Raw genomic sequence first — 21,321 nt, forward strand, 5'->3', positions numbered from 1 at the left:
TCCTCTTCCTTCTTTCTCTTGCCCAGCAAGGCTCTGCTCTGGGCACTATCAAGGGTTACCTTTCTGCCCTTTCCGCCTTTTTGAGGCTACCTGATCAGCCTTCTTTGTTCAAGTCCCGATTATTAACAGATTCTTGAAGGGCATCACTCATATGTTCCTTCCTGTTCCTTTCGTGATGCCCCAGTGGGACTTGAACCTGGTTCTGACGTACCTTATGTGCGTTCATTTTGAGCCGCTTCATAGCTGTCCTCTCCGTCTTCTTACCCTTAAGACTGCTTTCCTGGTTGACATCACCTCTGCCAGGAGAGTGAGTGAGCTCCAGGCTCTTTCCTCCAAGTCTCCTTTCTTTTCTGTCCATCCGGACAAGGTTGTTTTGCGGAGAATACCCTCTTTCCTGCCCAAGGTAGTCTCAGCCTTCCAGATCGGGCAGTCCATCACCTTGCCTCCGCATCCCTCGAAAGAGGAAGAGAGGCTCCACCGTCTGGACTCAAAACGTGCGCTCTCATACTATTTGGATCGCACACGCCAGTTCCGGGTGGATGACCAACTCTTTGTTGGTTACGTGGGCGCTAAGAAGGGACGGGCGGTGCACAAACGGACTATCTCTGGGTGGATCGTGTTGTGCATCAAGGCATGCTACTCTTTGGCGAAGAAGGAGCCTCCTGTTGGGCTGAGGGCCCATTCCACTCGGGCCAAGGCGGCTACTACTGCCCTGGGCCGGGGTGTCCTCTTGCAGGACATCTGTCAGGCAGCTACTTGGGCCTCGCTGCACACGTTCGGAAGACACTACTGCCTGGACAGCCAAGTCCGGAGGGATGGCTACTTTGGCCGTTCCGTCCTCCAGGACTTTCTGGTGTGATTATTGGTTCGCAGACCGACCACCGGGGTTGGTATTGCTGGGGTATCTATTCTAAGGTAAGGAATCTAATGCTAACCTGTTTCTTTCAGATGCACAAGTTACTTACCTTCGGTAACGATGTATCTGTAAGAAACAGTAGTTAGTATTAGATTCCTTACCGCCCCACCCATCCTCCCCGTTCTGCGAACCGATATCTAGGGTTAAGGTCATCCCTTTTCAGGGCCCTAGTTTCATGGCACCAGTGTTGGTTTTAATCATGGCTCTGCGTTTCTGGCGTGGAAGAGCTGTGTATAAGAACTGACGTGCGAGGGCGGCGTCTAAGTACTCCGGCGACGACGGACGCGGAATCGCAGACGACGCCTACCGACGCGCAAGGGTACTGCTACGTAAAAGTTTCCAGATCCAGGCTGACGCCTGGGGATATTCTAAGGTAAGGAATCTAATACGAACTACTGTTTCTTACAGATATATCGTTACCGAAGGTAAGTAACTTGTGCGTTTTTCCCCCTAAGAGTGGTTCCCATGTTTTCTTGGGACGTGTCCTACCCTATGTGGGGTACATGTAGCTATTGTGTAGCCCTGTCTTACGCTTGGAGGGTGTGATCTCCCCCTTACAGGTTCCTCGCCCCTCCTGGTGTTGCTGCATTACGATGGTGCGGTTTTTGTTCCTAACTGGGGCATGGCTTGGCCATCCACGGTGTTGTGCTGCGGTGTTTTGCCCTTTGCCTGCTGTTTGCTCTGTTCCTCTGTCTGGTGTTTGAGTGAATAGTTCCTGTGTGATGGCCTGGTCCGTCCTACTTGTTTCTTCTCTTATCTTATTGCTGATCGCACTTCTTCTTGGATCGGTTCTGTCCGGAGCGGTCCCCTTTAGGGTTGTTTGGGGCGTTTTGCAAACCTTACCCTTCTTCTGAACCTGATGTGGTCTGGGCGTTTAGTTTCGTGGCGCTTGTCAGCGGCTGCCCCACCTGCTCTTCTGTTCTGTGGCCGGAGGCCTTGGTGTGGTCCCTGATGCTCCTGCTTGTTGTCTTGTGGGGTCATTGTGAGGTTACGTTCTTCTCCATTATTGAGGTGTCTTTCATAGATTCACATGCCTGAATCATTCCCCGTCGTCTGAGTGGGAGTCCCACGGTACATAAAAAAGCAATAATATGCATATAATAACCAAAAACCTTGGTAATAACTGTGAAGTTGGCCTGATATATGATGCTCACTAGTTCTAGTGATCACCTTGTATCAGTCCAAACAACCCTTATGGTGATTGGTTGTAAGTCAACCTTATAGACCAGCTATCCTAATGGTAGCATGGACAAAGCAGTCTTAGGCTAAACTCTTTTGGCATGTGAAGCCAGCTGTTTTACCACAATATAACCCCTTGAATACCAAGTGAAAGGATACCACACAGGTTATGAAAATAAACTGTATATTTATTAATAACAACACCTCTGAACTCTTTGAAGTCAGAGGGCTAAGCACATGACAATCTCTTACGAAAAATACTACAAGTCGCACAAAATTACAATGGTGCCCTAGGGGCACGACAAACCATATACTAAGTGGAATGTGAAAGTTGATAATCGGAATGGAGCTGTCCAGAGGCTGTAGGATCGATGGGACCACGCTACACTAACTTCAGGTAAGTAATAGGAGGCCCACGGAACGCGTGTGCAGAGTGTGAACTCACACGCGAGATGCGTAACAACGTCTATGGACAGTACAGTTCAAAGAAAAGGTGATTACGGACAATCCTGACTAGATAGGACAACAACGACTGCGGTACTGGACACTAGGACAGTTAAACTACCCTTGAGCACCGAAATGCTCTTGTTACCTCACCCACGGGCTGCGGGTGCATAGGTGTCAAAGTGCGTCGGGTTCTCGCGTTCAAGTCTATGGAGCCTGAAAGAAAAGATGCTGCAGGCGACCAGGAGGAAGATGTCCGATGCAATCCAAGGGTTGATTGTTGAAGAAGAAGACCTGAAAGCAGAGGGGACAATGTTCAGTCACTAGCCAGTGACTGGAGTGGAACCAGGAAGGAACCAGATGTTGTCGTCGCGATCAGGTGAAGAGTGGACGCTTGACTCTGCAGCCACGTGGACCAGGAGGTGTCTTCAACGACCAGGATGGAGGCACGAGCTGTCCCACGCAGGCTCTCGCTGTCGGCGGTGTTGGATCCGCGATTGGAGGCAACAGGCCTTGGCAAAGGCAACCCACGCGGTGAGTGAAGAAAGCGTCTGGTGCGGACTAGGATAGTCCGGGGTGCCCCTCTTTTGGAAGGGAGCAAGGGCCAATCTGGAGCAACCAGATCAGCAGTGGAAATTCACAGGTTCGTCGTCTAGGAGGCCACTAGCCAGCCGGCAAGTGACCAGACAACGCGTTGAGCAGGAACCAAGCAGAAGGGCTCCACGCAGATCTCGTGGATGCTGGAGGGCTGATCTTCGGTGCAGGGGCTGGGGCTTCTCAGTCCCCAAAGCACTTGGTCGAGTTTACCTCGGGAGTCGTTCTGGAAGCGAAGTGCAGGTTCGTTCAAGATGACCGGTCCCACGTGTCTCGTCGCACCCACGGGTCTCAGCTTTGCTGTAGATGCAGGTTGAGGTCGGAGAGGTCTGGGAATCCGGGTCTCGTCGGGCTCTGAAGTCTGGATCCTCGAGGGAAGACGACAAAGTGAAGCCGCTGGACGCTTGATGGTGCCTGCAGTTGCAGGGTGGACACGCCTTGTCCACAAGGGAGATTCTTCAGTCTTCTGTGGAGCAGAACGTCGAAGGCCAGAGTTTCTTCTTGTTGAATAGTTCAGGATAATCTAATCTGGAATGGGACCAGCTCCTACCTTTATTCTCCTAAAGGGGGCTGCACTACTGACTAGGTCCCTCCCCTGGGTGGGACCAGGAAGGGGGGTGGTTACACCCCCTATCCTTTGTCCGGTTTCCCGCCAGAGCTGGGGCTGGGATGCCCCAGCAACTGGTTTGAACCGGTGTATGCACAGGGCACCTTGTGTGCCCCAGGCATGTCTCATTCCTTTCAGGCCTCCCTACCTCAATACACAAAATCCTGTCTGGGGTGGTGCTAGCACCTCCCAAGGCAGGAAACCCTTTGTCCAAGCCATCCTCGCTGGAAGGACTCCCAGCAGCACGAGGTCAGACTTGTGTCTGTGGTGGCAGCATCCATTTTGTGATGCTGAGGCTCGAGTTAACTTTAACCGGGGTTCACAGTTACATACATGTTGTGTCCCTCTAGAAGGGTGGCATGCTACCCCCGTCGCCAGAATTGGCGAGGGGGTAGTATTCCAAATCGTATGACACATTACTCGACATGTTTTGATAATGTTATACCAGAGTTAGCATTTAACCGCGAGGTTGATAGTGCACTTAAGAGTATATGGTATAGCGTTATCATGGAACAGCTATAAGGACTTGGTTCCGCAAGCTGCAAACGGGCTCAGCTCATGCCAGAGCACCATCTCACATAATTCCAAGCACTCTGCCTTCAGGATTGATAAGGCCTTCCATAGGAGTGACTGATAGGAATATATGTGTCCATTTTAGGGTTAGATATAGGTATACTATATCTACAGCGAAGGGTGTTTACACCACCTTGCCCCAGCTGTCATGCAGCCAGTTGAGTCAGATTTAGCTGGCCAGCCAGGGGTGGCATAATACATGCTTCAGCCCCTGGTAGGCCCTGGGTGCACCTATGCCCTGTGTACAGGGACTGATAAGGTGGCCCAGTACCAATTGGTAAATGCACCTAAAGTACATGGTTGTTAATTTAGAGAGAGAACAGCTAGGCTGTGGGTCTGATTAGCAGGCCCACAGCCAGGGAAAGTCGTAAACCAGTGAAGCAAAAAGCAAAAATCTGGGGTGACCATAGGATTGCAGACCCCACTCTCCTACATAACCCCCCCCCCCCCCCCCCCAAAACTTAGGGACATTAAACTAACCTTGACCAGGTGAGTCTTCCTGTTCTAAGTGGAAATACCTGGAGAGACCATCTGCATTGCCATGGTCAGTACCTGGTCTGTGCTCCACTGTAAAGTCCATCCCCTGTAGGGAAATGGACCACCTAAGAAGTTTGGGGTTTTCACCCTTCATCTGATTTAGCCATAAGAGGGGCTTATGGTCGGTCTGAATCTTGAAGTGAGTTCCAAACAAGTATGGCCTCAACTTCTTCAGGGCCCAAACTACAGCAAAGGCCTCCCTCTCAATAGCTGACCAACGTTTCTCTCTAGGGGTCAGCCTTCTGCTTATAAAAGCAATGGGCTGGTCATGACCATCAATATTCAGTTGAGAAAGCACAGCTCCCACACCCAACTCAGATGCATCTGTTTGGACAATGAAGGTTTTGGAGTAGTCAGGACTCTTGAGAATAGGTGCAGCAGACATGGCCTGCTATAGGTCATCAAATGCCTTCTGACCGCAAACGGTCAACTAAACTTTCTTTGGCATTTTCTTGCTTGTCAAGTCATTAAGTGGTGTCACAATGGACCCATAATTTTTGACAAACTTCCTATAGTAACCAGACAAGCCCAAGAAAGCTCTGACCTGTGTCTGGGTGGTTGGAGGAGCACAGTCCTTTATGGCCTGTATCTTGCTCTCCAATGGTTGAACCTGGCCTCCACCCACAAGGTGGCCCACGTACACAACCTGACTCTGCCCTATCTGGCACTTAGTAGCCTTGATAGTGAGGCCTGCCTTTTGCAGGGCCTCCAAAACTTTCCTCAGGTGGATCAGGTGATCCTCCCAGGTGGAGCTAAAAATAGCAATATCATCTAGATATGCTGCACAGAAGTCATCCAACCCAGTGAGAACTTGGTTCACCAACCTTTGAAAAGTGGCAGGTGCATTTTTCAAACCAAAGGGCATCACCACAAATTGGTAATCACCTCCAGGGGTAGAAAATGCTGCCTTGGCATCCTCAGCTAACCTGATCTGCCAATAACCAGCTGTGAGGTCAAATGTACTTAAGAAAGTTGCAGAAGCCAACTTGTCTATCCGTTCATCTGCCCTAGGTATTGGATGGGCATCTGTCTTAGTGACAGCATTGAGACCCCTGTAGTCTACACAAAACCTTATCTCTCTCTTACCATCTTGGGTGTGAGGTTTTGGCACTAGAACTACAGGACTAGCCCAAGGGCTCTCTGAGGGTTCAATGACTCCCAATTCCAACATCTTTTGTACTTCTGTTTTTATGCAGTCCCTGATGTGGTCAGGTTGCCTGTAGATTTTACTCTTTATAGGCAGACTGTCTCCAGTGTCCACCTCATGTGTGCACCAGTTTGTCTGACTGGGGGTCAGAGAAAACATCTGTCTGAAGGATTGAAGGACCTGCTTACAATCCTCTTGTTGATGGGCAGAGAGGCTGTCAGAGAAGACTACACCATCTACTGATCCATCATCCAGGTTCTGAGTGAGCAGGTCTGGGAGAGGGTCACTCTCTTCCTCCTGCCCCTCATCTGCGGCCATGAGCAAGCCCATGTCCTCCCTGTTGACAAATGCTTTGAGCCTATTCACATGAAGTACTCTGTGAGGGCTCCTGGGAGTTCCCATGTCCACCAAGTAGGTGACTTCTCCCTTTTGTTCAATAATGGTATGGGGTCCAGACCATTTGTCTTTGAGAGCTGCTGGGGCCACTGGCTCCAACACCCACACCTTCTGTCCTGCATGATACACAGTTAGGACAGCCTTTTGGTCATGCCAAGCTTTTTGGAGTTCTTGGCTGGCCTCAAGGTTTTTAGATGCCTTCTCCATGTACTCTGCCATCCTGGAGCGGAGACCAAGTACATAGTCCACTATGTCAAGCTTAGGCTTTTTGAGAGGTAACTCCCATCCTTCCTTCACAAGACATAGGGGTCCTCTTACAGGATGTCCAAACAGAAGCTCAAAAGGACTGTAACCAACCCCCTTCTGTGGGACCTCTCTGTAAGCAAACAGGAGGCAGGGTAAAAGGATATCCCATCTTCGCCTGAGCTTTTCAGGTAATCCTTTTATCATCCCTTTGATGGTCTTGTTGAATCTCTCAACAAGCCCATTGCATTGTGGGTGATAGGGTGTGGTGAATTATAATTGACACCACATTCCTTCCACATAGCAGTCAAGTATCCTGACATGAAGTTTGCACCTCTGTCAGAGACAACCTCCTTAGGGAACCCCACTCTGGAGAAAACTCCAAGTAGGGCCCTTGCCACAACAGGAGCTGTAGTGGTCCTAAGGGGAATAGCTTCTGGATTCCTGGTGGCATGATCCACTACCACCAGTATAAATCTGTGCCCAGATGCTGTTGGGGGATCCATTGGTCCAACAAAGTCAATCCCTACCCTTTCAAAGGGAACCCCCACCACAGGTAGTGGTATATGGGGGGCCTTTGTTGTGCCACCTGATTTGCCACTGGCTTGGCAGGTGACACATGAGCGACAAAACTCTTTAGTGTCCTCAGACATATGAGGCCAGTGAAAGTGTGGGGCAAGCCTGTCCCAAGTCTTGTTCTGGCTTAACCCCTTCGACGCTGATGACGAGCTGGGCTCGTCATGAGGTAGCCTCCTGCTACGCTGATGATGAGCCCAGCTCGTCACGTAACATGCGAATCCATAAAAGTCAGCGTGCGGGCGGAATTCCGCCCGCACGCATGGCGTTAAGTGACCTGCAAGGGGAGTTTCTCTTTGGCCAGCATATTGATGAGGCCCTGCAGGCCATAAAGAAGGATACAGAAACTGCAAGGTCACTGGGAAGCCTGCAGTTTCGTAAATCGTCCTTTCGTGGTGCCAAAGGATGTGTATCTTTTTCCAATAGAGAGGGCTCACCTCAAGGAGCTGATCTCCCAGATAAATATGATGATTCGGAAAGGAGCAATCGAAAAGGTTCATCAATTGCAAAAAGGAAGAGGGTTCTATTCGAGGCTCTTCCTCATACGCAAGAAGACCCGAGAATGGCGCCCCATCCTCGACCTGCGTGCCCTCAACAAATACCTCAAAAAAATAAACGCTTCAAGAAATCCTCCAGCTTCTCTCGGAATGGGATCACATGGCCACCCTCGACCTTCAGGATGCTTATTTTCATGTACCGATCCTTCCCAAGCACAGAAAGTTCTTAAGATTCAGAGTGGCTGGCAGGGATTTTCAATTCAAGGTTCTCCCATTTGGACTTCGTTCAGCGCCCCGTGTGTTCACGAAAATGTTAGCTCCAGTGGCGGCACATCTTCACTTGGAAGGCATTCTAATTTTTCCATACTTGGACGATTGCCTTGTCAAGGCCAATTCTTTAGGAACAGCAAGAGTGCATGTTCAAAGATGCCTGTCACTATTCCATTCTCTGGGTCTCTCAATCAATCTCTAAAAATCCCATCTAACTCCGTCTCAAAAGAAGTCGTTTCTGGGAGCCACACTAGACACTCCGCTCACTCAGGCTTTCGTCTCAAAAGAAAGGCAGCTCAAGATTTGCAAGATGGCTCTCCTCTTACAACAAAAAGAGTACGTTTCAGTTTGGATGTTCAAATCTTTTCTAGGGATGATCTAATCCTGCATCCTTCTGATACCCAACTGTCGTCTCCGAATGAGACCTTTACAAGAGGAACTCCGCCTCCAATGGGTGCAGGTTTCGGAGTCGTTCGACGACAGTATCAGCATAACTTACCGTATGAGAAAAGCCTTTCACTGGTGGATTCAAAGGAAAAATTTGCAAGAGGGATATACATACCTGACGGAAGTGCCAAGTTATACCATCACCACAGATGCTTCCCTCGACGGATGGGGGGCACACCTTCAGGGAATGACTGTCAACGGAAAGTGGAATATGCAACAAAAGAAGTGGCACATAAATCTGCTAGAGCTGCGAGCTATTTTTCTGGCCTTGAAGTCCTTTCGAACAGCAATCAAGAGGTCCGCAGTTCTAATGCGGACAGACAATACAACAAGTATGCATTACTTAAACAAGCAAGGGGGTACACAATCGGCCCTTCTTTCTCAGCAAGCCCAGGAGATTTGGGATTGGGCTCTGGATCACAAGATAAATCTTTCAGCAGTTCATGTTCCAGGGATGTCCAATGTACTAGTGGATTCTCTCAGCAGATCTGCAATTTCCAATCACGAATGGAAGATCCATCAACCAACTCTGGACCGAGTCTTTCAAGAGTGGGGTCACCCCGACCTGGACTTGTTTGCAACAATTCAGAACCGAAAATGCCCACACTTTGCAAGCTGGATTCCCCGCAAGGACTCATACGGGGATGCGCTTTCGATGAATTGGTCTCAGATATATGCATACACCTTTCCTCCGATTCCTTTGGTTCCCAGAGTCATCTGGAAAATGAAGAGACAGCTGTATCGCCTCATTCTCATTGCACCCAGGTGGCCTCGCCAATATTGGTTCACCGAGCTTCTCCTCCTCTCAGAGTGCGATCCCATCCAGTTTCCACCAATACCGAATCTACTGACCACGCAAGGGGATCAAATTTGTCACCCGGACCCAGCTTCCTTGAAATTAGCAGCTTGGCTCCTCAACACATTGAATTCGCCCATTTAGATATCCCTGCGGATTGTCAAGAGGTTTTAGCCAATGCTAGAGCGCCTGCCACAATTCTTACTTGCAAGCTTAAATGGAAAAGGTTCTGTACCTGTTGTCACTCTGCCAATTTACATCCAATTCATACTAAACCAGAACAGATCTTGCCGTTCTTTCTTCATTTGGCTAGATCGGGCTTATCTCATTCCACACTGAAGGTGTTTTTGGCAGCCATTTCCAGATTCCGTCAAGATGGCTCTAATTCTCTTTATTCTGCTAGCATAATTCAACAATTTTTTAAGGGTCTATTCCGAATGTTTCCTCCTATTCGATGTCTACCTCCATCCTGGTATTTTAATGTGGTGCTCGCTCAGCTCATGCGTCACCCCTTTGAACCTATTCATAAAGTGGATCTCAAGTTCCTTTCATGGAAGGTTTCTCTACTTTTGGCACTGACGTCAGCACGTAGGGTCAGCGACATTCAGGCGTTCACCATCAAGTCTCCTTTTTTACAATTCACTTCAAATTCAGTGGTGCTTCGTACCAATCCAAGTTACATGCCTAAAGTTCCCTCTGACTTTCATCTTAATGAGCCAGTAATTCTAAAGACATTTTTGCCTAATCCGCAAACAGCGGCAGAAAAAGCCTTGCATTCCCTAGACATCAGGAGATGTGTCAAATTCTATCTCCAACGAACTGCAACATTGCGAAAGACGGATCAATTATTTCTAGCATATGGAAGGCTACGTCAGGGATACGCTGTATCCAAGCAGACTATACCCCGCTGGGTGTCCTCAGCAATCAGTCTGTGTCATCAACAAGCGGAAAGACCCCTACAGTACAAGAGCGGTCTCCTCTTCTACAGCTCTTTTCGCTGGTGTGCCTCTCCATCAGATCTGCAGAGCTTCAACTTGGTCCAGCAGGCATACGTTCACCAAGCATTACTGTTTGGATGCTGCAAGTGATGCAGATTCTTTAGTGGAACGAGCAGTTCTTTGCAATCTTTTCAAATAAGGTGAGCCTCTGTTCTCCCTCCTCCTCTATGCTCTTTTTAGACGCTTATTTTACATGTTATTCTCTTTTACAAAACATGCATATGTACTATGATACAAGGAGCGTCTATGAGCATTATGATTTGTACTGCGATCTACTCTGATTCAGGCATGTGAATCTATGAAAGACATCCCAATACTGGAGAAGAACAATAGTTTCTTAACTGTAATCTATGCTTCTCAAGTATTGGTGTCTTTCATAGATTCACATGCACCCGCCCACCTCCCCTCAGAGGCTCCTCAGGCGATTATGTTGGCTTCACTCCTGTGCGAGGAAATCTGAGAGCCTGAGCCTCTGGGGAGAACATTCTGATGGGTGCTGTTGCCCGATTGGTTGCAGTTTGGTTTATACAAAATGACTAGAAAGTTTTGCTATTGTAGCTTAGGGCTACTGTACTTCCTGGTTGGTTATTACCAAGGTTTTTGGTTATTATATGCATATTATTGCTTTTTTTATGTACCGTGTGTAGGAGAGTGGGGTCTGCAATCCTATGGTCACCCCAGATTTTTGCTTTTTGCTTCACTGGTTTACGACTTTCCCTGGCTGTGGGCCTGCTAATCAGACCCACAGCCTAGCTGTTCTCTCTCTAAATTGACATCCATGTACTTAAGGTGGCCCAGTACCAATTGGTAAATGCACCTAATCAGTCCCTGTACAGTATACCTTAGGTATCCAGGCAATAGGTGTACCCAGGGCCTACCAGGGGCTGAAGCATGTATTATGCCACCCCTGGCTGGTCATCTAAATCTGACACAACTGGCTGCATGACAGCTGGGGCAAGGTGGTGTAAACACCCTTTGCTGTAGATATAGTATACCTATATCTAACCCTAAAATGGACACATATATTCCTACCAGTCACTCCTATGGAAGGCCTTATCAATCCTGAAGGCAGAGTGCTTGGAATTATGTGAGATGGTGCTCTGGCATGAGCTGAGCCCGTTTGCAGCTTGCGGAACCAAGTTCTAATAGCTGTTCCATGATAACGCTATACCATATACTCTTAAGTGCATTATCAACCTCGTGGTTAAATGCTAACTTTGGCATAGCATTATCAAAACATGTCGAGTAAGGTGTCATACGAATTGGAATACTAACCCCTCGCCAATTCTGGCGATGGGGGTAGCATTCCACCCTTCTAGAGGGACACGACATATATGTAACTGTGAACCCCGGTTAAAGTTAACTCGAGCCTCAGCATCACAAAATGGATGCTGCCACCACAGACACAAGTCTGACCTCCTGCTGCTGGGAGTCCTTCCAGCGAGGACGGCTTGGACAAAGGGTTTCCTGCCTTGGGAGGTGCTAGCACCACCCCAGACAGGATTTTGTGTATTGAGGTAGGGAGGCCTGAAAGGAATGAGACATGCCTGGGGCACACAAGGTGCCCTGTGCATACACCGGTTCAAACCAGTTGCTGGGGCATCCCAGCCCCAGCTCCGGCAGGAAACCGGACAAAGGATAGGGGGTGTAGCCACCCCCCTTTCTGGTCCCACCCAGGGGAGGGACCTAGTCAGTAGTGCAGCCCCCTTTAGGAGAATAAAGGTAGGAGCTGGTCCCATTCCAAATTAGATTATCCTGAACTATTCAACAAGAAGAAACTCTGGCCTTCGACGTTCTGCTCCACAGAAGACTGAAGAATCTCCCTTGTGGACAATGAGTGTCCACCCTGCAACTGCAGGCACCATCAAGCGTCCAGCGGCTTCACTTTGTCGTCTTCCCTCGAGGATCCAGACTTCAGAGCCCGACGAGACCCCGATTCCCAGACCTCTCCGACCTCAACTCACATCTACAGCAAAGCTGAGACCCGTGGGTGCGTCGAGACACGTGGGACCGGCTATCTTGAACGAACCTGCACTTCGCTTCCAGCACAACTCCCGAGGTAAACTCGACCAAGTGTTTTGGGGACTGAGAAGCCCCAGCCCCGAGCAGCCCCTGCACTGAAGATCAGCCCTCCAGCATCCATGAGATCTGCGTGGGGCCCTTCTGCTTGTCTGCTGCTCGACGCGTTGTCTGGTCACTTGCCGGCTGGCTAGTGGCCTCCTAGACGACAAACCTTTGAATCTTTGCTGCTGGTCTGGTTGCTCCAGACTGGCTCTTGCTCCCTTCCAAAAGAGGCACCCCGGACTCTCCTAGTCCGCACCAGACGTCTTTTCCCTTCACCGCGTGGGTTGCCTTTGCCAAGGCCTGTTGAGTCCAATCCCGGATCCGACACCGCCGACAGCGAGAGCCTGCGTGGGACAGCTCGTGCCTCCATCCTGGTCGTCGAAGACACCTCCTGGTCCACGTGGCTGCAGAGTCAACCGTCCACTCTTCACCTGATCGCGACGACAGCACCTGGCTCCTTCCTGGTTCCACACCGGTCACTGGCTAGTGACTTTGAACACTGTCCCCTCTGCTTTCAGGTCTTCTTCACCGATCCACCCTTGGATCACACCGGACATCTTCCTCCTGGTCGCCTGCAGCATCTTTTCTTTCAGGCTCCATTGACTTCAACGCGAGAACCCGACACACTTTGGCACCTATGCACCCGCAGCCCGTGGGTGAGGTAACGAGAGCATTTCGGTGCTCAAGGGTAGTCTAACTGTCCTAGTGTCCAATTCCACAGTCGTTGTTGTCCTAACTAGTCAGGATTGTCCTTACTTACCTTTTACTTGAACTGTACTGTCCATAGACGTTGTTACGCATCTCGCGTGTGAGTTCACACTCTGCACACGCGTCCCTTGGGCCTCCTATTACTTACCTGAAGTTAGTGTAGCGTGGTCCCATCGATCCTACAGCCTCTGGACAGCTCCATTCCTTTTATCGACTTTCACATTCCACTTACTTAGTATATGGTTTGTCGTGCCCCTAGGGCAACATTGTAATTTTGTGCGACTTGTCGTATTTTTCGTAAGAGATTGTCATGTGCTTAGCCCTCTGACATAAAGAGTTCAGAGGTGTTATTAATAAATATACTGTTTATTTTCATAACAACCTGTGTGGTGTCCTTTCATCTGGTATTCAAGGGGTTATATTGTGGTAAAACAGCTGGCTTCACATGCCAAAAGAGTTTAGCCTAAGACTGCTTTGTCCATGCTACCATTAGGATAGCTGGTCTATAAGGCTGACTTACAACCAATCACCATAAGGGTTGTTTGGACTGATACAAGGTGATCACTAGAACTAGTGAGCATCATATATCAGGCCAACTTCTCACACCGTGGGACTCCCACTCCGACAACGGGGAATGATTCAGGCATGTGAATCTATGAAAGACACCAATACTGGAGAACCACAGATTACAGGTAAGTAACTATTGTTCTTCTTCTGCCTTATTGCTGGGGCACTGTTCTGTCTTGTCTGTTGACTTCGAACTATGACGTGCTCGGCTGCCCTATGCCCTGGGTACTTTTCCCAGTGGAGGGATTTGCCGCGCTTCTGCCTCTTCTCCTTGGAGTCTGTGGGTAGCTCTTCTCCCTCGGTACTCCTCTGTGTTGCCTGTACCCTTGGGGCTTCCGGTGGAGGTTCCTGGTACGTTAACTGGGCTTGGGGTGTTCTGGCCTCCTTTGTATGGCCTTGTTCTCTCCTGTTGGTGAAGGCTGGATGGCCTCTTTGTCGTTCTAACACATCCCCTTGGGGCAGGTGTTTGTCCACGATGCTGAGGTTCTCATCCGCTTAGGGCCTGTGACTCCTCCCCTGTTGTGATGGACTGGATTATTTTTCCATGTCCCTGTGACTGGTCCCCTGTTGGGGGTCTTGTGCTCATTGGAGCTGGAGAGGTCCTCTCGCAGACCCTCCTCCCCCTTGGGTATGGCTAGGGTATCTATTCTACGTTAAGGAATCTGCGGCTAGTAGTCTCTATCAGATGTACGAGTTACATACCTTCGGTAACGATGTATCTGGTGGAGACAATTCTAGCTGCAGATTCATTCACGACCCGCCCTTCCTCCCCATTTCTGCGAGGACCTCTCTCGGTCTTCTGTACTCGCCTGCCTCAAGGCAGCGATCCTCTGCGGGTGATCCCTTTTCTTACTCCCTCCCTAGGGGGATGCTCGCATTTTTATTGTTGTCGCTGTTCCATTCCTTGCTTTCTGATGATTGGTGGGCAAATGCCTGGGTGTTTTTTGCGTCCATGCATTTGGTCTCCAATGTAGGGTTGTTGTGCCCTGCTTCCTTGTGTTTGCTTGCACTTCTGACTCTTAGTCCTTGGGGTTGAGGTCCCCTGACTGGGTCTCGCACCTCAGTTCTTTTATGAGATTCCCCCTGCTGGTGTGGTTGGGGATGATTTGTCACTGCTCTTCCATTTTAGCTTGGTACCCTTATTGGTTCCGGGCGATGATTGCAGACTTCTTTGTCTGCTGTGCCCTTTTTCACATGCCTTCTGCCTCTAAAGAGGCTGTTATGTTGGTTAAGACTTGCTTACAGTAGCTGCGCTCTATTCTTTCATTCCATAACTTGGTGCCTTAGTACCTGGCACTATTCTAGATGGTGCTGTTCCTCATCATTTGTTTCTTTCCCTTCTGTATTGCTGGGTTTTCGCACACTGTTCCAGTATTCTCAGTTTTGTTTGTGATGACTCCGCGTTGTGGCGTGGAAAGTTCTCCAAAGAAAACTGATGTAGGCGCACCGGGGTGGGACTTATGTAACCTCGCTGACGTCACGAACGCGGACGACGTCAGGGCGAAGTCACGTGGTGCCGTTCCCCCGTTGCGCAGGAGTGCTGTGGTTTTCCGGATCCAGTCTCGCGCCTGGGGATAATTCTACGTTAAGGAATCTACTGCTAGAATCATCTATACCAGATACATAGTTACCAAAGGTAAGTAACTCATACATTTCCATATCCATGATGGGCATCCTTCAAACATTTCCGACGTGGTGAAAGGAACCCCAGTTAAGGGGTCTGAACTGAAGTAATGCTGGGATGTGACGTACGCAGTCTCCCCAAGGGCTACATGTGAAAAAAGACCTCTTTCTCTGCACTGGATTCTCACTGCATAGCTTTCATTCCCTACATGCTTGGTTTGAGAGGGCTGTAGCCTTGAAAATAGGATATATCTGATGGACATTTAGCTGGAAATTCCTTAACTTATAATATTCCCAGGCGTCAGACTGGATCCGTAATTTATTTTGCAGCAGACGGTGCCACACGACACCACCCTGACGTCATCCTGCGACGTGATGTCCGTGAGGTCATATAAATCCCTCCAGCGCCCTGAGTCCGTTTCCCTTCTTTTCCGCTTGCAACGCGGCTCCGGAGTAAGCGGTTCCTCCGGCCTGTTTTCAGACACCTTTTTTATGCTTTGCGTTTTGAGTAGTTTCGATGCCTTCGGGCTTTAAAACGTGTACCTCCTGTTCGCGGAAAATGTCTGCGACGACCCACACCTTATTTTTATGTGGTGTCTGGGCGAACACCACGATTCGACGGATAGTGACGCCTGCCAACACCTCAAGTCGAAGTCCTGGCGGGAGCACAGGATGAAGCTGCTTTTGGCTCGCCTGTCCCGGTCGGAGTCGTCTCGGCCCCATTCCTCCTCATCGGCGACAAGTCCCTCTGGCAGTGGGCTCCATTTGTGGCATCGGATGCTCTCTGGTTCCCAGGTGCGTCGTTCACCTCTATAGGGTAAGTCACGGCGCATGTCACTGAGGTCCTCGACCTCGCTACCTTCTGTTTTCGGGGGCACTAGTTCCCGTAATCCTCTGGACGGGTGCCCCCCCAGGAGTCGCTCCTCCCCTATCCGCCTTATCCTGGCTTAGGGGCGACTCGGGCCCAGATGGAGGCTTATGCCACGGCTCTGCAGGCCTCCCTTGGGTCCTCTCCTCTCCCTCTCCTCTCCGACAGACTCGCCGGTGGGTTCGCCCCCGACTGAGCCCCTGCCCTCTAGGGATGATGGAGATATGGCGTCGTCAGGGCGCGGCCCGTCTGGGTCCCCCTCTCCGACCCATAGCACCCCTGCCGCGCCACATAGTCCTGTGGGGCTCCCTGTGGCGCCGCAGGTGGTTGCTTTGCTTTGAGCCCACCTCTGCCTTCGGAGGTGGGGTCTGCGCCGGTCCAGCACCATAGACTTGTCTCCCCGGCTCCAACTCCATTCCTTACTTAGGAGTTGGAGCCTGTTGTGGTCGAGGCTGAGTCGGCACCGGTCCGGCACCATAGGTTTGCCTCCCCGGGCTCCGGTGCCGTCCACTTCTTCAGAAGCGGAGCTTCTCGTGGTTGACTTGGAGTCGGCGCCGGACGAGGCCGAGTCGGTGCCTACCAATGTCGCCTTGGCGCCGCCCTGAAGTCGATGCCGGATCTGTCCTTGCCCCTTACTCCCCTTGAAATTTGTGGCCCCAGAGGAATCCCCGCCTCCTCTGGAGCCCATCAGGACCCTCATTCTTCAGTGAGGCTTCTGTCTTTTGGGCATTGGTCGCACCCTCAGTTTATTGGTCAACCTCCTTGGGGTGGGAGACTGTTTACAGCCCTCACCCACAGATGAGTTGCTGTCCCCTCCTTGGAGGGCTGCCGAGGCCGGTGCTGCGTTCATTAGGGTTGTCTCCTTGGCTGCTCGTGTCCCGAGTATGCAACCCCCTTCGGTCCCCCTGCCTGTTGACCCTCTGCTGGATGTCCTCCACCACGGTTTGGGGAATGTAGAGCCGCTTCTGCCCTTCGAAGCTTCTCTTTATGATGCCCTTTTGTGCACCTGGGCTCGGCTAGCTTCCCTTTTCTACATCTCCGCCTCTCTTCACTAATGAGAGGTCTGGTCCTATGTCTCTGTGTTTCAAGGAGCATTTCAGTGCTGTACTCGAGCTTGCCCTCGTTCTGCATGGTGGTGTCTTTTCTTAGTATGTTTAAGTGCACTTTGGTGCCTTTTTCCTGCATCTTCGGCAATACGGATTCCTTGCGTTCCACTCCCTGGGGTGGTGCCCCCGCTTCAGGATGCTCATATAATAAACAGTCCCTTTCTTCTGTAGGGGGTAAATTTCCCCTTGCAGTCGGAGGACGTAGTCTGGAGATCTGAGGTTCTTCTCAACATATACGCGTGTTCTTATTCACCGCTCCTATTGGCACTTTTGGTGCCTCTGCTGCAACTCCGTTCGGATGTGTCCTTTTTCATTGGGTGTCACCCTACACTGTCTGCTGTGCCTGTGGGATAGCTCCTCTAATGCTGGTCGTCCCAGGTGCTGCACCCTGCATCTCTGTAATTCTTGAGTAAGTTCTCATTGTGCCCTTCAAGATGCCTGGTTGGGCTTGCCCATGCTCATTTTAGCTATGCCACCTTGTTGTCTAGGTGGCTGTCTGCTCTGTGCGTGTTTTAGTTGTGGCCCGCATCAGCGTGCTTCAGAGTGATACTGTTCGCCCCTGTCGCCCCTTTGGTGACTAGGTGTGCACTTGGCGTGTCCTTTGTTCCTGCCTGTACTTCTAACATTTTGCTCAGTTCCTGCCTCTTGCCCTTCGATTCCTGGATGTGGCCTCTCCGGCCTCCCTTGCGTGGGCTAGCCTGGTAGGCTCTGGTTACATTTTCATGTTATCCTCTAGCCTTGGTTGGTGTCCACTTTGTACACCATTGTGCTGGGAGTAGTCCTCCTTCCATCTTCGTTTTGGACACTTTTCTGTTCTGGGATATGGCTAGTGCCGTTTATACATCTCATACTCATATGGTGTCGTGCCATTCTGGCAGTCTTGGGATGCCTCGCCTCCCGTTGTCTTTTGCTCTTCCGGGCTACTTTGGTTGCTGTCTGGCTGTTCCGCGGCTATCTTCCCCTTAATCCATCACTCTGTTGCTGGCTCAGTGCTTCGTGCACTTTCTGTTGTTCTATTGTAGACCCTCCTCCCCCTTGGGGTATGGCTGTGGTATCTATTCTAAGTTAAGGAATCTGCGGCTAGATGTTTCTAACAGATGTACGAGTTACTTTGGTAACAATGTATCTGGTAGAGACGTTGTCTAGCCGCAGATTCCTTAACGCCTACCCATCCTCCCCGTTCTGCGAGGACCTTGCCAGGTGGGCTTCTGCATTTGGCCTCCTTTCAGTTGCCATTGGTTTTCTTCCATGGTGCTCACATGGTTACACCCCCTTTAAAAAATTGCCATATGTTGCTGCCTCTCTCCAGGTGGCTTCTTTCCTTTAAAACGGTGCCTTTTGATTCACCATCATCAGGAGTTTCTTCTTCTCCTATTGCGTTCCCTCCCTCCTGACTTCTCCATTGACTCGGGGCTTTTGTCTCCTCTATAGTCGCCTTCTTGGGGATCTGCTGGGCCGTGTTTCGGCCTGCCCCTTTTTCTATAGGAAAAGTCCTATTCTTTTCATACCTTCTCGCACTGGACTGTTCTTCCTGGGCCCCGTCCTTGTTGGCCGGCACAGTTCTACGTGGTACTCACAATCTACCTTTGTCTGTTGATATTTTCTTCCCTTGTTACTCAGCCTGTGGGGAGGTTCCATGCTTCGCTTTGCGGGTTTCTTTATCAGAGCTTGCTCTGCCTTTACTTCACTTATATGGCGACAGTGGCTGATACTGTCTATTGTGATGGTGTTTTGCACCATCCGCCTTCTTTCTTTGACAGATTTTTCATCCTTCGCACACTGTTCCCATACTTTCACAGTTTTGTTGGTGGCTCTGCGATGTGCCGCGGAAAAGTTTCTGAGAAAAAAAAACTGACGTCCTTGCGCCAGGAGGGACTTATATGACCTTGCTGACATCACGGCCGTGGTCGACGTCAGGGCTGGTTTGTGTTGCGCCGTCCCCCGGCGCGCAGAGGTGCTGCTGCAAAAAAAGAATTCCGGATCCAGTCTGATGCCTGGGGATATTCTAAGTTAAGGAATCTGCGGCTAGCCAACGTCTCTACCAGATAAATTGTTACCGAAGGGAAGTAACTCATACATTTTGCATTCCCTCTGACTCTACAGCACAGCTTGGCTTACAAAAATTAAAATTTATTCGACCCAGCAGTGAGTTTGCATTTCTGTCTAGTTCACTAGAGGTGTTAAAAAAAGCTGTTCACAAAACATATAAATGTTGTTCAGCCCAAATATTTGCTTCCAATAGAGGTGGAGGATGCTTGGATCGGTAGGTATGGGAGATGTGTGTTGGGAGAGGGGGGGAATGATCTTTCAAAATACTGCTGTTCGAATCATGAGTGTCCCTTTGAAATGGCTTTTGAACTGAGGACTATTCGTGCCGACATTGTTTTGCTTTTTTTACAAGTTTTTTTCTCGAATGTCTATGGATCTTTCACCTGAGTGTGATAGAATGTGTGAAATTGACTTTACGGAACAAATCAGTAGGACAACTAAATAAGGCAATTTAATGTCCATTGTAAGGTGACTCCAGGCATTAACAATCAATTACTTATCCTTTCTTTGTTCCTTCCTCTCTGCAGGCTACTCGCTGCACAGCACTTCAGGAGGCGAAATGGAGACAGTTGAGGACTACTGAGACTGCAACGTCATAGGAATCCATTGACTGACTTTGTCATTTCAGTCTTGGCTGAAGAGCTGCCCCCTGTGCTGTCAGTGGGCATTTATCCTGCTCTTCCCACAGGCTGCGTGGTGGGAGGAGACCAGTGACAGCGATGAGGGAGGGGGCAGGAAGGGACCTCTGAGGGAATTTTTTTCAGGAAAATTGAAAGAGCGGTTTCCCCTCCACGCACTTCCAACGTACACAAAGCACCTTAAACTCCAAAGCACTTTATGAAAGACTTTTTAAGAGACAAATAACAAATGTTTGAAAAAAGAAAAACAAAAAAACCTGAATTTTTTCGGGAGGAATTTTTTTTAAGAAAAGCAAAAATGAATCTTGAAAACACTGTTATTTTCACAAAAAAAACTAAGTATGAACTAAATTCTCAAAAGCTTACGAAAACTTGAAGAGATGCACTTAACTGATACTACAACTGGATTTTTGTGATGTGTGTGTATGCGCGTATGTTTGTAAATGTGTGCACAGCATATTTTCTCTAGCTAAGAAGCCATTTTGTTTTAAAACTATATTTTTTTTAAGTTGAATCGATGCATTTATATACTCACCAGCCAGTTTCTCATTGAGTTTTTTAAAAATTGTTCTACTGTTTTTTTTTTTGTTTTTTTTTAGGGGTTTGGGTTGGGACATGGTTATTATCGCCTCACACTACATTAGAGGAATGATAGAAATGAGACCATTCAAGATAATCTGGGAAAAAACCCTTCTCAAACATCAGTCCTTTTCAACCCCTGCCTATCTTTGCCTTTCCTTGAATCGGCAGTAGGGGGGTAATGCTTAGGTGGCTACACTCATGGTGCCTCTTTTCAGAACATTGTCTTAGCACTTAAGACTTGCATAAAATCTATTTTGCCTTTTTTTCATCTTTGGACTGTTTATGCTGCTGTTCCTTTGCTCTAACATTTCTTTGAGTAGGAATCGGGCATTTCAGGAGGAAAATGTGGTTTTGTTCCTTTTTCCAGTTTCTCCTTTGTGTTATTGTAAACCGACTGAAATAAGGTGTTTCTTTCTATGTTCCACTTGTTTCTCTGCTGCCCTATCACCCTACTGCTCTTCCCTACCTTGCCACCTTCCTTTGAGTTCTTAGTGTAGCCTCTTGGCCACAACTTCTCAGCAGGTAGCAAAAATGCACAGTATGGCGTGTACAAGTGGCTAAAAATTAGCATATTGGGTGACCTTCTGTTGGTACCCTCCTCCCACCAGGCACTTTTGGGACACACTGTGACTCCCTTAAAGCTTTCGAAGGAGCACAAACCAATGTTGAATGTATCGGGAGTGAAGCAGCAGTGTGGCCGCAGGCATCAAATTCACCCTCTGCCACTAATGACTTTGTTCAGTTTTTGAAGTCAAGTCACGCGTGTGGGTTGTTGCACACAAATAACAGTTTTGAATATTCTGGCTGATAAGTAAACTTGCTATGTGATGTCAGAACTGTTCAGCTTCTCTATTCCCCCTGGGCTAGGGTGTGTATGGTAGGAGAGTATGATGCTC

The 21,321-nt window shown here is 49.3% G+C and overlaps 1 protein-coding gene across 1 annotated transcript in view; it reads left to right on the forward strand.

Annotated features, from left to right (window-relative positions):
* GIGYF1 (GRB10 interacting GYF protein 1) overlaps window positions 1-20,178 on the forward strand; it is a 1,662,840-nt gene extending 1,642,662 nt beyond the window's left edge. Inside the window, exon 26 of the mRNA XM_078668650.1 lies at window positions 19,733-20,178. Coding sequence (XP_078524776.1) covers window positions 19,733-19,788 — 56 coding nt within the window. The 3' untranslated portion in view covers window positions 19,789-20,178. The remainder of the gene's footprint in view (window positions 1-19,732) is intronic.
* The last annotated feature ends 1,143 nt before the right edge of the window (window positions 20,179-21,321 follow it).

This window comes from Lissotriton helveticus, chromosome 12 (genome assembly GCF_964261635.1).
Source record: "Lissotriton helveticus chromosome 12, aLisHel1.1, whole genome shotgun sequence".
NCBI lineage: Eukaryota > Metazoa > Chordata > Amphibia > Caudata > Salamandridae > Lissotriton > Lissotriton helveticus.